Consider the following 17,106-nt stretch of genomic DNA (forward strand, 5'->3'; position numbering starts at 1 on the left):
CTCATCCAATCTTCCGGTCTGCCTCATCCCATCTGGCTTGGTCATCTGCTCTGCCTTCTCCACCGCTCGATGCTCAGTACCTTAAAAGATTAAGAGACAAAGCAGATTATATTTTACTTTAACCTGTACAAAAAAACATAGCTCACTGCTCACATTTCCCAATCTGCCCATTTTTAAACCGAAAAACTGTTGTAAGGTGCCCACTGTTGCCTTGTAACACTTTCACGGAAAGGCGTTGACTTCCAATGAAACAAATAAACTTGCAGATCTCTCTGTGCTATCCTGGGAAAACAGGCCTGCTGTTGTCCAGTCTTTACAGCATGGCACTCTCTAACAATGTGGCCCATTCTATGACAACAAAAACACTTAATGTGGTTGAATCTACCATTCCCAACCACTTGCTTTCACTTCTTAAGCAATGCTGGTGTAGGAATCCTATCTATGTCCTCTCTAGGGACCCCCACCCAGTGTTGGTCATTAGGGATGATCGAACTTTTCAAAAGTTCGGTTCGGCCAGAACATCCGAACTTCCCGAAGAACTGCCTCCAAAGAACCCCAAAAAAACACCTGCTGCAAAAACACCTGGGCGTTTTTTTTTTTGGCGCAGGCATTTTTTTTGGGTTCTTTGGAGGCAGGCAAAACATCTGAACTTCTGTATAGGGGTATATATATATATATATACACACACACTTATATGTGTTTTACAATTACACATATATAGGTGTGATAGGAGCGGAGCCTTATTGGTGTTAATTATTTAATTAGCGCAAGTATAGTGTTCTGCTCCTTTCACACCTATATATGTTCAGGTGTATATATACAGACATGTGTGTGTATATATACCCCCTATACACATGTTCAGATGTCATGGCTGACTCCAAACATGTCCTCAAAAAATCCCTATAAACGCCTGCAGCCAAAAAGCAGGCTGACCGGTGAGAAGCCATATCAGTGCTCTGAAAGTGACATAAGAGAAACGATCTTTTCTCTATAGCGGTCACCCTGATATGGAAGGGTTTTGTCACCCTGCCATAGCAGTCAGAGTCAGTTAACCCTACACTACACTACGGTCCCCTTACACTTAACACTTTCCCTACAGAAACTGAATAATTAAAGCTAACTATAGTGGAAAATAGCACCCTAACTACACTAGATATCCCTTTCCTCACACTAATAATTGCTAAATGACACTTTGTAGCAGAAGTAACAGAACTGCTTCCACTCTCTTCCATGTCCCTGTATAGCAATGCTAGGAATTTGGCGGGGGCTATCTTATATACTGGGGGGCGTATTCACTAATGATTGGACTATGGACCCCCTAGTCACTCCAATCACATTCCTAGCATTCTCCTGCCCCCTCAATTAGCTTTTACTGATGGTTCTGGTCCAATCACGGGCTTTTAAAGCCCATTTCCTGAACCATTGCATTTTGGCCGGTTCTGGTTGCTGAATTCCGAACTTTTTCAGCAAAAAGTTCTAAATTCGGCCGAACCTCGAACACCCAATGTTCGGGTCGAACCGATGGTCGACCCGAACCGTTCGATCATCCCTATTGGTCATCTTACTTTAAAAAAGTAATTAGTTACAGTTACAAATTACTTCTCCCAAAAAGTAAAAAGTAGTTACTGACTCAGTTACCACATTGAAAAAGTAATTAGTTACTCAAAAAAGTAACTGCGACTTTTTTTACTATTCTATAATGCAATTACGTTCTATGAGATCTTTAATAGTTGTGGCGGTGTGGCACACTGTGGGGGTCTGAGTCCTGAGTCCTCCTGACTGTGAGTAACTGTATTTTGTTTTGTTTTTTGGTACCTGCTGCCTGAAGTGGCTGGCTGTTGGTGGTGTGGCACACTGGTGGTGGTGGCGGTGTGGCACACTGGTGGTGGTGGCGGTGTGGCACACTGGTGGTGGCGGTGTGGCACACTGGTGGTTGCGGTGTGGCACACTGGTGGTGGCAGTGTGGCACACTAGTGGTGGTGGCGGTGTGGCACACTAGTGGTGGTGGCGGTGTGGCACACTGGTGGTGGTGGCGGTGTGGCACACTAGTGGTGATGGGGGTGTGGCACACTGGTGGTGGCGGTGTGAAACACTGGTGGTGGCGGTGTGGCACACTGGTGGTGGCGGTGTGAAACACTGGTGGTGGTGGCGGTGTGGCACACTGGTGGTGGTGATGGTGTGGCACACTGGTGGTGGCGGTGTGGCACATTGGTGGTGGCGGTGTGGCACACTGGTGGTGGCGGTGTGGGTCTGAGTCCTGACTGACTGTGAGTTTTTTTTTTTTTGGTACCTGCTGTGCTGGGCTGGCTGCTGGAGGTGGTGTGGCCTGGCAGGCACTGGCACACTGTCCGGGTCCGTCTGGCTCCGTCCTCCTCCTGGGGCTGGCGCGCTGTGCTCTCTGCCTCTCAAGCCCGATATACCTTGATATGATTAACCCATTATGAGATGATGGCTGCAGAGGGGCGGAGAAGATGGCTGCGGAGGCGGAGATGACGGGGAGATGCAATGCTCTGGCAGAACCTGCCTGGCTACATATCCATGGAGGGTCCTGCAAATTATGGAGATGACTACAGCGGGCGGAGGCAGATCATTTTTCATGCTATGGAGCTGCGGTGTGGAGTACGGGGAGATGCACTGCTCTGGGGGGGGGGGCTAGTGGCTACATATCCATGCAGGGTCCTGCAAACGTCAGGAGTTGGGGGTTGCCATCCACCATCCAGCAACTAACTCCCATCCCACTACTAAACAGGCCCAATGCACACTCATCTGCAGCCCCCCCCCCCCTCAACTCCTGATGTTTGCAGGACTCTGCATGGATATGTAGCCACTAGCCCCCCCCCCCCCCCAGAGCAGTGCATCTCCCCATACTCCACACCGCAGCTCCATAGCATGAAAAACGATCTGCCTCCGCCCGCTGTAGTCATCTCCATAGTTTGCAGAACCCTCCATGGATATGTAGCCAGGCAGGTTCTGCCAGAGCATTGCATCTCCCCGTCATCTCCGCCTCCACAGCCATCATCTCCGCCCCTCTGCAGCCATCATCATCTGCCGAGTCTCTAGTGTCTCCTTGGCTGAGTCTCCCCCTCTTCTACTTCCTGTACCACAGACAGCAGTCATAGAGAAGAGGGGGAATTACAATTACATCTACTCCCATCTGGTGGCAGTAGATGCAATTGCAGTAACGCAGCCGGAAGTAGCGGCAGCGGCATTACAGGGAGAGAACGAGTAATCTAATAGATTACTCGTTACCCTCAAAAGTAACTGTGTTAAGTAACGCCGTTTACTTTAACGCAGTTACTTCCATCACTGCCCCCACCCTAAGTAAATCAGTCCACAAATCAGTCCACATGTCTCCTGAAGACCATAGGCCTTGCCTTCCTTGTATCTGACTCAATTTGGCCATAGCAGATTCTCAGCTTCCCGCTTATGGGAAGTAACAGTGCTACGTGTCCTACTTTTGCTTACAGGCTTAGGGCCTTTGTCCTTTGTTAGGGCATCATTAGACATGTTTATGAGGGCTGCACACCGCTCATTCAAATCTTTGGTCATAAGCAACATAACTTTCACTTCCTGCAACTCTTTCTCAAGCGCTTCATTCTTCTGCACCTTGTGGCAAAGGGCCTACACAACTAACCACCCAGTAGTGGCAGCGGCTTTCCCCTCCTTCTTAGAATATACGCTCAAATCTAAACGCAAAGTCTGAATACCAAGTTCAGTATCTAGGTTTGGATAGATTGGAGCAGCATATTTAATCAATTACTCTGCAATGTGTTTCCAGTGCCCAGAACAGACCCATGTTAAAATCACTTCATACTTAGAAGCTGATTCCTTCCCTCCTGTTCTCTTGCTTTTTTTAAAAAGAGTATGCATCTTTACTCTCAGGAGGAACACAAATGCAAAAATAGAGGCTACAATCACAATCTCTATGTATTGTTTTGGCTCAAAGTGACTGTGCCTAAAGGCTTATTCACTAAACTGCTGACTCAGTATTGCAGCAATTCAATGAATAATCCTCATACACCCTCTATAACACAATATTTCATCCAATTATTCTGTATTTAGTGACCATGCAGTATCATGCCGACTACGCCAATTGTAATAAATGTGGGAATAACAAGATTTATAATGAAGGTATACTGGACAGCAACTGAAATATCTAGTAAATATGTAAAATGAACAGACACACCAAGAGCAGTTTTGAGCAAAAGCTTAAAACAAAACATTACTGGGCGTCAAAATACATAAAGTTTCTTACACACAAAAGTTACCATAAACATTACACAAAATACCACAATTTAAACATTCATTCCTATTCCCAATATCCTAAAATATCAAATAATACTTAGCTCTGGTAGTTGAATGTCAACAGCTTACATTGGATAGCTGGAGAAACAGGACAATAAGATATCCTGGCTGCATGCTTGGTCTTTCCACAGCTCCAAAACAGACTATTCATCATGCTATGGACTCTTTTTATAGTCCTGTATACCAGAGACCACCCACAAGATGTAATCATTCCTCTTGACCACTCACAGATCATTTTGTGAGTGAGGTTAGCAACACATGGTTGAACTTCCCCCCACAACCACATGGTCAATTGGATATGCGGCAGCCATCTTTAATTACACTATGTCAAAGCTCCCTAAACCACCTGTGGGTGAGAGATAATATTGCACATGTATGGGAAAATTTGTAATGAATCAGATAAAAATATCCACAAATGATACAAGTGCTTACTAGAAAGGGATTCTCAAGAAGTAAAGCAGACCCCTGTCTCTACTCCAGAAATCAGGAAGACAGATGGGTATACATCTTTATCTATGTGTCAAGGTCTTACCTTGCCCTCCTGTTGGCAGCCAAGGATCTCCCTGACAAGCTTGAGGCTCTCATTTCCTTCCTGATTTTGATCGATACCAAGCTCAGGGAGAGACCATTGTTTAAGGGGCGCCTGCGGAGGCCTCCTACCAGATTAGCTACTACGTTTTCTTTCCCAGCCATTCCTCCCTCACCTCCCACACCTCCTGGGGATGGTGCGTCTGGCTGTGAACCCATGCAGCTGGGGTTCACCCGCCTTTCCGAGGCTGAGCGGGCCTTTAGGAGGAGGGAAAGCAGGTACCTTTATTGCGTTTTTGGTGGGCATTCCCTGAAATCTTGTCCAACCCATCCAGGAAACGCTCGCACCTAAGGTCCTGTTGAGGGAAGATCCTAGGTGGAACTTCCTGCCCCCGGTTTCCCATACAGATAAAAAGCTAATCATAGTTGTTCTCTCCTGGGCAGCCGGTTCGGTGGTTACTCGGCCGTTGGTAGACTCTGGTGCTGGCGGTTATTTTATTGACAGTACGTTTGCTACTGCAAATTCCATACCCTTGCAGCCTCGTGTTTCTCCACTAGTTATGGAGGTGATTGATGGCAGACCCCTGCAACCGGGACAGGTTACCCACGAGACTGTTTCGGTTGATATGGCGATAGGGGCTGTTCACAGGGAGTCAACCTTTTCCAGGTTATTTCGTCCCCACACTACTCCGTTGTTTTGGGGGTACCCTTGGTTTCAGAAACACAATCCTACCCTTGATTGGCAGTCGGTCGAGATCCTCTCTTGATCTCCAGTGTGGTGCTGTTTGTATCCATGGGTCTGTTAAGGCACTTTGTACCTCCTCGGGTTCAGTGTTGCCTACTAAATATCGTGAGTATCAAGATGTATTTGACAAGGTGTGCGCTGGTACTCTTCCTCCTCATCGTCCATACGATTGTGCCATAGACTTGCAACCTGGTGCCATTCCCCCTCGTGGCAGGGTTTATCATCTCTATGTTGCGGAGAATAAGGTCATGGAGGAGTACGTTGCAGATGCACTTGTCTGGGGGCAAAATTGCAAGTCCACAGTGCAGGGGGTATTTGGGGTAGAGTAGTGACAGTGCAGGGGTTATCTGGAGTAGAGTAGTGACAGTGCAGGGGGTATCTGGGGTAGAGTGGTGACAGTGCAGGAGGTTACAGGGGGTAGAGAGGTGACAGTGGAGGGGGTATCTGAGGTAGAGAGGTGACAGTGCAGGGGGTATCTGGGGTAGAGTAGTGACAGTGCAGGGGGTATCTGGGTTAGAGATGGGGTATCTGGTGTGTGTGGGGGGCTGTGTAATGCAAAAGGAGTCCAGAGGTGTGTGGGGGGGGGCTGTGTAATGCAAAAGTGGTCCAGAGGTGTGTGTGTGTGTGTGTGGGGGGGCTGTGTAATGTAAAGTGGTCTAGGGGTGTGGGAGGGGGGCTGTGTAATGTAAAGGGTTCCAGAGGTGTGGGGGGCTGTGTAATGCAAAATGGGTCCAGGGGTGTGGAGGGCACTGTGTAATGTAAAGGGGTCCAGAGGTGAGGGGGGGTGGGGCTGTGTAATGTAATGGGGTCCATAAGTGTCACCCTCATCAACATGCTCTAATTGATGTTAAACTCACCTTTAATCCAGTGCCGGGCAAAGCTCCCTGGCGCTGATCTTCAAGCCCCCTTCTCATGTCGAAAGCGGGCATTGTGGGATAAAATTTACCTTTGGGCTGAAGCCCCTGGTCTTTTTCCTACCTAGCAACACCCCTGGGTTCAGTGGGATTGGGGAAGAAATTCAAACTCACCATATGATCTTGCAGGTAACTGTGCTACTTATCTTTTCTTGGTGAGCCCGATTGCTCTTTTCTTCCTTGTAGTCTCAGGTTTCCTCACAGAAAAGAGGTGTGCACACTGCTGTAGGGAAGCAGCGGCTGCAGTAGAGAGCAGAGCTGCTGCATCCTATGGCTCCTGTCACAGGCGGAGTGCATTTCATATCAATCCGCCTGTGACAGAGCCGAGACTATACAGGAAGCAGCGGCTGTCACTGACATCCTAAGTCTCCCATGGCAACCGGGAGATCGGCGGGAGACTTGGGATGTCTGCGACTGGAGACTGAAAGAGGAGTGGTGTCTCGGTTCCTAAGACCATTGGAAAAATGTGTTTTCCGATGGTCTTAGGCGACCCCTGTGAAAGAGTCATTCGACCCCCAAAGGGGTCGCGACCCACAGGTTGAGAACCGCATGTCTAGATGAAGTCCAGTGCCAGCATTTTCCCGATCCACGCTGCTGTGATCACTGAATCGCTGGAGGAAGCCGGCACAAGGATACAGAGAGCTGTGGGAAACTCATGTGAACTGTCAGATGAGCTGTCAGATAGCCTGGGACACTGTGACCAATCAGAGCCTTAACCACGCCTCCTTCATCATCAGAGGCTGACAGTTCACTGGAGTTTCCCACTTTGTATTCGTGTACTGGCTTCCTCCAGATATTTAGTAAAAACAGCAGTTTGGATCAGGAGAATGCTGGCAGTGGATTTCACCTAGACTGTGATATGCCTACCGCTCTGTGACATTTGTGAGTGCAGTACATATTGTTTTTAAACATTTCAGTTAATAAAAACTGCTGCACCAGTAACTACCTGGCATCTCTCTCTATCATCCCTTTTCCCTCCTCTATAATTGCCCCTGTCCCTATGCACCGATCCCCCTGCTGTCCGGGTCCCCCTGTGTGCCCGGGCACCCTACAGGAGGTCCGGTGTTACCCCCCTATCGGTGGCCCTGGGGGTATTGGGGAAAGGGGATTTGTTTTAGGAGGCGGTGGGGATAAGTGCTGGGATGAGGAAGAAGAGGCCATACCAGTGATATCATCACTGCTTTAAATATTCATGTGCCCCTACATTCCGTGCATAACACTCACAATTTTGCCACACCCACTGTTCGCCCTTGGTCCATCCTTTGCAGCTTTACCTGCTTCAACTCTTCTGGGAAGGCTGTCCACAAGGTTTAGGAGTGTGTTTATGGAAATGTTTGACCATTCTTCCGGAAGCACATTTGTGAGGCCAGGCACTGATGTTGGATGAGAAGGCTTGGCTCGCAGTCTCTCTAATTCATCCCAAAGGTGTTCTATCAAATTGAGGTCAGGACTCTGTGCAGGCCAGTCAAGTTCCTCCACCCCAAATTTGCTCATCCATGTCTTTATGGGCCTTGCTTGCGCGCACTGGTCCAAATTATTTGGTGGAGGGGGATTATGGTATAGGGTTGTTTTCCAGGGGTTGAGTTTGGTCCCTAAGTTCCAGTGAAGGGAACTCCTAAGGCATCTGCATACCAAGACATTTTGGACAATTTCATGCTCCCAACCTCGTGAGAACAGTTTGGGGTTGGCCCCTTCCTTTTCAAACATGACTGCGCACCAGTGCACAAAGCAAGGTCCATAAAGACATGGATGAGCGAGTTTGGGGTGGAGGAACTTGACTGGCCTGCACAGAGTCCTGACCTCAGCCCGATAGAACACATTTTGGATGAATTAGAGCAGAGCATGCGAGCCAGCTTCTCATCCAACATCAGTGCCTTACCTCACAAATGCGCTTCTGGAAGAATGGCCAAACATTCCCATAGTCACGCTCCTAAACCTTGTGGACAGCCTTCCCAGAAGAGTGGAAGCTGTCATAGCTGCAAAGGGTGGGCAACTCAATATTAAACCCTACGGACTAAGATTGAGATGCCATTACAGTTTATGTTCGTGTAAAGGCAGGTGTCCCAATACTTTTGAAAATATAGTGTATGTGTCATACCTGTGGAAGATGGAAATCACTGTACTAAGCACCGCTACTGCAGTGATTGTTGTTAGCTTTCGGGACCTGTGCAGAGCAGCTGCTAGTGAAAACAGAAGGTCACAAGGGAGCCATTCAGAGAATAATTTGCATTTTCCCCATAACTGCAAAATGCTCTCTGATTGAACAAAGAGGAAACTTTAGGGTCACTGCCCCTCCTCCACACCTTGTGCAGTCCAAGATTGTTTTACATTTATTGAGAAAATATAAAATGATCCTTAACCACTTGCCGACCAGTCACGTTTACTGTACTGCGGCAAAGTGGTTCGTTATCGTCCAGCGACATAGACCTACGTCGCTGGACTCCTCCCCCTGTAGGCGGCGCTCGTGCGCCGCTGGAGGCGCGCTCCCGCTGTTTTCAGTCACAGCGGGAGTCGGGCCAGGGGAGGAGCGGCGGCGATCGCCGCTGCTCTTCCCCGATCGTCGGGGAATCGAGTTTGGAGATCCGCCTGCTTGTGTAAACAGAGCGGGCGGATCTCCTAAGTGACAAGGAGTGACAGATTGCAGTGTTCAGCATAGCTGAACATGCGATCTGTCCCTGTGTCACTCAGTCACCTCCCCCCACACACGTTAGTATGCACCAGGCATACATTAACCCCTCCCTCTCCAATAAAATTTAACCCTTCCCTGCCAGTGTCATTTTTACAGTAACAGTGCATATATATAGCACTGATTACTGCAGTAATGTCACTGGTACCCCCAAAAGTGTCAAAAATGTCAGTCAAGGGTCCGATCTGTCCGCCGCAATGTTGCAGTCCCGCAAAAAAAATCGCAGATCGCCGCCATTAAAAAAAAAAAAACACCAAAAATGACAGAAATCTTTCCCTTAGTTAGTAAACGCAATAACTGTTGCACAAACCAATCAAAATACGCTTATTGCGATTTTTTTTTTACCAAACATGGGTAGCAGAAAACAAATTGGCCAAAAATTAAAAAAAAAATTGGTTTTTACATCTTTTTTGGGGGCAATTTCATATAAAAAAATGTTAAAAATATTGTTATTTTTTTCAAAATAAACGCTCTTTTTTTGTTTATAGCGCAAAAAGTAAAAATCGCACAGGTGATCAAACACCACCAAAAGAAAGCTCTGTTTGTGGAAAAAAAAGGACGTAAATTTCGTTTGGGTACGGCGTCGCATGACCGCGCAATTATCAGTTAAAGTCGCACAGCGCCGAATCGCAAAAAGTGGCCCAGACGTAAGACAGGAAAATGCTCTAGTGGTAAAGTGGTTAAGGATTTCATACACCATTGCAAGTCTTTTTGTTTGCATATATACTGCATTGATTGACGCTGCAACTCCAGTGAATGAGAGGAGCCCTGAAGGATATGGATGGATGATCTTTATGGGATAACAATCTATGCGCTCTTTTTAAGGATTTGAGGTGAGCACCCATTCACAAGGGGGTGCACGGCTGGCTGTCCACTGTGACACTCTGGTCACTTCTCTCTGGGAGCACAGATAACTTTAGGATTACATTTTGGACTTTGTTTATTGGCTTTTTGCACTTTGCACACTGGACTTTTATATCTATATATTTTCTCTTTTCTATGAGTATTATATTATATTATATTTACTACTTTATTAGCACTATTGCCACTTTAATATTATGTCACATATAAATATTTTGGGCTTTTAATAATTTAAGCACAAATTAATTAATTTATTATTTTTAATTTGAGCCATTCAGAGAATAATTTGCATTTTCCCCATAACTGCAAAATGTTCTCTGATTGAACAAAGAGGAAACTTTAGGTTCACTGCCCCTCCTCCACACCTTGTCCAGTCCAAGATTGTTTTACATTTATTGAGAAAATATAAAATGATCCTTTAATTGCACCCGTGCCATGCGGGCAACCTGCAATGTTCAGAGAGCAGCAGGACAGCCAATTGGTTGTGCCTACTACAGTGATTTGCAGCCTCCACAGGGATCACACAGGTATGGCACATACATACATTGTTCTAAGCTGGACCAATTTAACTAGGTAAAAACTGTCATACCTGGAAATCAAAAGTATAAATCATGGCCATGGTTGAAGTTCCTCTTGATTTTTATACAATTACCAAAATACCAGTATTTTTCTCTATAGCGGTCCTTTAAATGAACTGGCCTGATTTAGTCCTTTTGTTCCAGATGAAAGTCCACGTTGTAATATAAGCAGTTTCTTTGTAAACAGTCAGCTGTGCGTTGGTGAGCAGGTTTAATGTAAATACCCCGCTGTTTTGCAATGCCTCCCGTCTGATAAAGCCTAACAATCCATGTGGATACCTGATCCCAGGGTCCTGTGTTTGTGTACTTGTCAGTGGACAGGGGAGGGATGTTTCCTGGAAATGCCCTGGAATCATTGGGCCTCTCTCCAGTGTGTGCAGCTCCCCCCAGCCCAGCATACTGAACAAGAGGCTGAGCTGAGCTCACAAACCCAGCAGTGTGAAGGCCAGGCTGTACCAGCCTCTGCCTCCTCTCTATAACGGAACATGATGTTACTCAGCTCAGTCTGTCAGATCCTGCTAGCTTCCTCCCTACTGATGACCACGCTGTCCGAAGGACGAACGTGTAAGTGTTTTCTCTTGTTATATCTTTGATTTGAACTTGTTTGTGTTTAGGACATATTGGGGTTGATTTACTAAAACTGGAGAGTGCAAAATCTGGTGCAGCTCTGCATGGTAGCCAATCAGCTTTTAACTTTAGCTTGTTCAATTGCGCTTTACCAAAAAATGCTGGAAGCTGATTGGTTTCTATGCAGAGCTGCACAAGATTTTGCACTCTCCAGTTTTAGTAAATCAACCCCACAATGCTCCTCACTAGGACCAAAGCCGACCACACATATCAGGACGTTTCCTGGCAATCCGACCAATCTGTTGTAGCAGGAAAACTACACACTGAGATGCAAAATTATATTCTTCTTTTATTAAAATAGCCAGCAGGAACAAGTTCTATATGGGCATGTTTTGCGAAAGGCTCATCACTTTCTCAAAGAATCCGACTGATCTTATGATAATAGGTCATGTAGGGGTTAACATATAAGCTATTAAAAACCTGTGGGCATTGGATGTGATTACAACTGTTCAGGGATTTCACAACGTAATACCTTAAAAGAGGGAACAATCCTTTTGTCGCAATTGCTCTTAAATGTGCTAATAATGTGACTGATGTAATATGTTCTGTGTTTTTGACGGTATGGCTTTTGGGACATTGATAAGCAGATCTGTAAACACAATTATCTGTATAGGTGACTGTCCATCTATAAACACTTAAGGCCTCACTCACATGGCCAAATCGGCATGTATCTTCCAGAAAACCCGAGGACAGGAGCCAAGGTGTGTGCAATTAGCCACGACAGGTTACCCTGTACAAAGTGATGGCAGGTTGACAGGGGCTATAACTGTCCACTGGTGTTTGAAAGTAATCACACAGGGAACGATTGGCTTTTAACAGAAGCTATTCGCTGCAATCATATTTCCCTAACCACAGGTTATCTGTGCCCTGTGCAATCATGTCCAAACACCGGTGCACAGCTGCAGTTGGTCAATGCTTTGAACAGGCATCCCAGAAGCAGGTGTCTGCACATGCCTGGGCACCCAGCTTTAGTTTACTACACTATACTTGTTACCCCACAAAGGATTTGGCCTTGTAAAAGAAGCCCAAGGGAGATCAACCACGGGTTGCAGGAAAGAAAATCGCTCAATTCCCCCATCAACAGTCAGTGTTGATGGGGGAATCCCTTTCATGGAGCTATTGCATTCTCCTGGTGTGCGCAGAGGGGGGGGGGGGGCATGGGGAGTGCAGGGAACCTTCCATGCAGAGAGAACACAGTATCCATCGCTAGTGGTTATAGCCGTTGGCAATAACCGCATGTAAACATCCAATGTGCTGGTTGTACCCAAGTCCATCACCATATACAGTTCAAGCTTTTGCAGACTCTGATGGTTGAATGGTTGGTGGTCCTGAAAGCACCACCCAGGTTGACAAAAGTCAATTTCAAATTTGACTAAGCCAAGTAGAAAACTATCTGCCACACAGTGACTGTATCCTATCAGATTGACAGCTCCATTTTATTGCCTGAATAAAATAGCTGGCAGGTGAGATTCCTCCATCGATGTTGTTTAGTGTGGATGACTAGACCAATTTTCTCTCGTTTAGAGAGAAAATTGAGCCATGTATGTCTAGCTTAAAGTTGACTCCAACCCTCGAAAATCTGTTGATGGTAACTTTCAGTTTTTTTCAATTTTCCCTGAGAAAGGGCAATGATAAGTGGGCACTCACCAACTGTTGGGGGGGGATCTTGAAAATGGATTGATGCTCACATGCACAGCAGTAAGTTTGAGGAGTTGCCTGCGAGATCATTCAGTCAATAGACAAAATGAAAAACACCATGACTCGATCCAGGGTAAATATTGTAAGCCGGAAGAGTTTGAATTTACAGACATTCAGACAGATCTTAGAATGTTTACAGAAATTCAGGAGCAGCCTCTCAGTGGATTATAGTGACGGAGTGATATATATAAGAGCATTACACTCATCTTACTGTCTAATCCTACATACGATTGTGTATCCAGAGATCTATGTGGATATCCAGCTGAGAGCTTAGACGATGGCCTGTAAACACTGATCAAGAGTTTGTGCCATGAATCCAGTGTGTTCCCTTATTGTTCACTGACATCCTGTTGTTTGTCACAGCTGTGTCTCAGTCCAAAACATGTGTTTTACTGGGACTGCTTCATTTCCTTTTATTGTCAATAGCTGGCTTCATAGGAGGCTTTTGTGCTTTCATTTGCTGTTTTACTTTTGCCTGCCACTCATTACTCAACTTTTTGCAAGCTTTGCAACAGATCTGAGTGTCACGTGTCCCAGCTGGCTAGTGCATACAAAATTTACCAGTGACTGCGTACTGAGAGATGGGAAGATAACAGATACAGAATGTATATAGTAGGGGTGTTCAACCATTTGACCTTCCTGGGCCAAATTGCAAGAAGAGGAATTGTCTTTTGCGACACATATCACCACTAACAATAAGGCCCCTTTCACACTTGTGCGACCTGAAAGTCACGTGACTTTGACGTGACTTTGACGTGACTTGAAGCAATACCTGTGTAATCCTGAGGTCTATGGACCTCAAGTCGGATCAAAGGGTCTCCTTTGAAGTCCCTGAGACTTGAAGTCCCACATATATGAACAGTAATCATTGGAATTAATGGGGTACGACTTGTCATGTGACTTTGCAGTCCCAAGTTGCAGGACAAGTGGCACAAATGTGAAAAGGGCCTAAGGAGAGCTGATGAGCAGAAAAAGTGGGACAGATCACAAGTTGACAATCACTGATGTAGATAACGTACCTATCTGAGTAAAAAAACGTATTCTGTCTTGTAATATTTTTTATTTTAAAAGTAAAAGACGGCAACATAAAACGAGTGAGATATTTGAATATCGTACAAAAAATACTACTTTTGGAGCGATCGTACGATAATCTAATCGTTAGTACACAGCTTTTGTCTGAAATTTTCGGGACAAACACAAAAATGTTTCTTGTATGATACCAGATCGTACGATTTTCATTTAATCAGTGCAGTTTCTGTCAGAAAATACATGAAATCACTTCGGAATTTTTATTCTGGCGTACGAGAATTTTCGTACTTTAGTAACCTATTCGTTTTTGATATAGAGACTAGCATGCAAAAAAAAAAACGAACGATCATTCGTCCGAAAATCTCGTTGTGTGTACTAGGCTTAGCAAATCAAAATAAGATTGGATGGATGTAGTAGAAATTCTCAATGAATTCTCAAGGTGCTCTTTAGATATTTTGGTTTTAATTTTGCCCTTCGTGTGCTTCATCCTTGAAAATAGTTGCTCACATATACAGTGCTGCTGAAAACTGATGACATGAACAAGGCATGATTGTGAACAGTCAGATGAGGAAGCAACATACCAACCTTACTATATCATACATAATACATAAAAGTACAGCGCTAAAAAAAAGAAATATATATATATATATATATATATATATATATATATATATATATATATATATATATATATATATATATATATATATATATATATATATATAGCTCAGGAATCTTCAATAAGAATATCCAAAATGTATCACCACACTTCTGATGGGAATGGACTTAGCATTAGGTAAACCGTATCTCCAGGTTTAGGCCAGCAGCAGCACTACAGCTGCCACAGCAGCCAGCAGCAGGAGGAGATCATAGAGGCATTAGAGCAGCATGATGTCCACACCATCCCTGTCCCAGCACAGCACACATAGGATAGCTGTCAGCCGGAAAGAAGAGGCTGCCGGTGCTCTTCACACTCTGCCACTGCATCTGCCGAAACCTATAGAACTCCTGAGTGATTGGGGTCTCTAAGTCTTTGTTAACTATCCCTGCTTGTATGACCCATTTACTGTATGGTACCTGGGTCCACAACCTCTCTTAACCGCAACATCTTTATCCGGGGTGGTGGGTTTGTCACATTGGTGACTACTGGCATTGTAGCATAAATTTGCTATCCCCTCAAAATAACTCAACACACAGCCATTAATGGCTAAACTCCTAGCAACAAAAGTGAGTACACCCCTATGTGAAAATGTCCAAATTTGGCCCAATTAGCCACTTTCCCTCCCCGGTGGCATGTGACTCAATAGTGTTACAAGGTCTCAGGTGTGAGAAGGGAGCAGGTGTGTTCAATTTGGTGTTATCACTCTCAATCTCTCATACTGGTCACTGGAAATTCAACATGGCACATCATGGCAAAGAACTCTCTGAGGATCTGAAAAAAGAATTGTTGCTCTACATAAAAATGGCCTAGGCTATTAAAAGATTGCCAAGACCCTGAAACTGAGCTGCAGCATGGTGGTCAAGACCATACAGGGCTTTAACAGGGAAGCTTCCACTGAAAACAGGCCTTGCCATGGTGGACCAAAGAGGTTGAGTGCATGTGCTCAGCATAATATCCAGAGGTTGTCTTTGGGAAATAGATGTATGAGTGCTGGCAGCATTGCTGCAGAGGTTGAAGGGGTGGGGGGTCAGCGTGTCAGTGCTCAGACCATACACTGCTGTCATCCCAGAAGGAAGCCTCTTCTAATGATGATGCACAAGAAAGCCTGCAAACTGTTTTCTGAAGACAAGCAGACTAAAGGCCCGTACACACGTACCGATTGTCGGCCGAAAATGTTCGGCCGCCGAACGATCGGACGATTTTCGGCTTGTTAGTATGATGCTTCCGACAGCGCACTTTCGGCCAAACAGAATCTGTCGTGCAAGCATTAAAATTTTTGTATGCCGACACCGGAACGGCCGATTGTTCGCCAGTCAGTACAGATTTCGCCCAACAGACAGCAGATTTGCAAGACTGAGCATGCTCAGAAAAGAAAAAAGACAAGGAAAGTTAACCATCACATGACATCACTTCTGCAGTCGGCTGTTGTTGGCCGACAAAATTCGTGTGCAGTCTTTTGCACTTTTCAACAGACAAGACAGCCCTCGGACAAAAGAAGGCCGATCGTTCGGCCGACGATCGGTACATGTGTACGGGGCTTTAGGAGGTGGATTACTGGAACCATCTCCTGTGGTCTGATGAGACCAAAATAAATGTATTTGGTTCAGATGGTGTCAAGCGTGTGTGGCGGCAACCAGGAGAGGAGTACAAAGACAAGTCAAGCGTGGGGGGAGTGCCATGGTCTGGGGCTGCAAAAGTGCTGCCCCAGTGTCTCTCATCTCTCTCTTCACAATACCCCACATATTCTTGCCAATCATTGCTGGCCAATCAAGCACAGTTATACCATGATCATTAAACCAAGTATTTGTACTTTTGGCAGTGTGGACAAGTCCTGCTCGAAAATTAAATCAGCAGCTCCATAAAGCTGGTCAGCAGAGGGAAGCATGAAGTGCTATAGAGTTGCCTGGTAGAGGGCTGCTGACTTTGGACTTGATAAAACACAGTGGGCGAACACCTGCAGATGACATGGCTCCCCAAATCATTACAGTCTGCACATAGTGTGAATGGGCCCTAAAAGAGAACACTTTCCTCCATGAAACTGCATGCACTTCAATCATCAAATTATGTGCAATAGAAATTCCTATGTCTTTAAAATTCCTCTGATTAGGTGTTCAAACTGAAACCATTTCACCTGGCTTTGTCACCCAGGTCCTTGTATGTAGTCAGCCTTATTCCACCATGACACCAAAAATCACGGCCTACTCCCCATGTCTAAGTCAGGAGTCACTGTATCCGCTTCGGGTGGCTGAGTCAGCATGGCCCCCCATATAGTGATAGGACCCTATGAAATGGTTTCTATCAGCCTTAACAATAGCAGTATGGTAGCTAACTATAAAGTAATAATAAATACCTCTCAGTGTTAGGAGTTTTTGTTATTTTTTGCAGATTTTGTAAAATCTCTACTAATTGATCCCATTTTCTCCACATAAGCTTTTACTACCCGCACACTACATATTAATAGCAGCCATGGTTAG

The 17,106-nt window shown here is 45.4% G+C and overlaps 1 protein-coding gene across 1 annotated transcript in view; it reads left to right on the forward strand.

Moving 5' to 3' along the window:
• The first annotated feature begins 10,886 nt into the window (after positions 1-10,886).
• Positions 10,887-17,106, forward strand: part of PROS1 (protein S) — a 105,420-nt gene continuing 99,200 nt past the window's right edge. Inside the window, exon 1 of the mRNA XM_082244265.1 lies at positions 10,887-11,181. Coding sequence (XP_082100391.1) covers positions 11,103-11,181 — 79 coding nt within the window. The 5' untranslated portion in view covers positions 10,887-11,102. The remainder of the gene's footprint in view (positions 11,182-17,106) is intronic.

The sequence above is a fragment of the Pelophylax lessonae genome (genome assembly GCF_965119305.1).
Source record: "Pelophylax lessonae genome assembly, chromosome: 2".
NCBI classification, from domain to species: domain Eukaryota; kingdom Metazoa; phylum Chordata; class Amphibia; order Anura; family Ranidae; genus Pelophylax; species Pelophylax lessonae.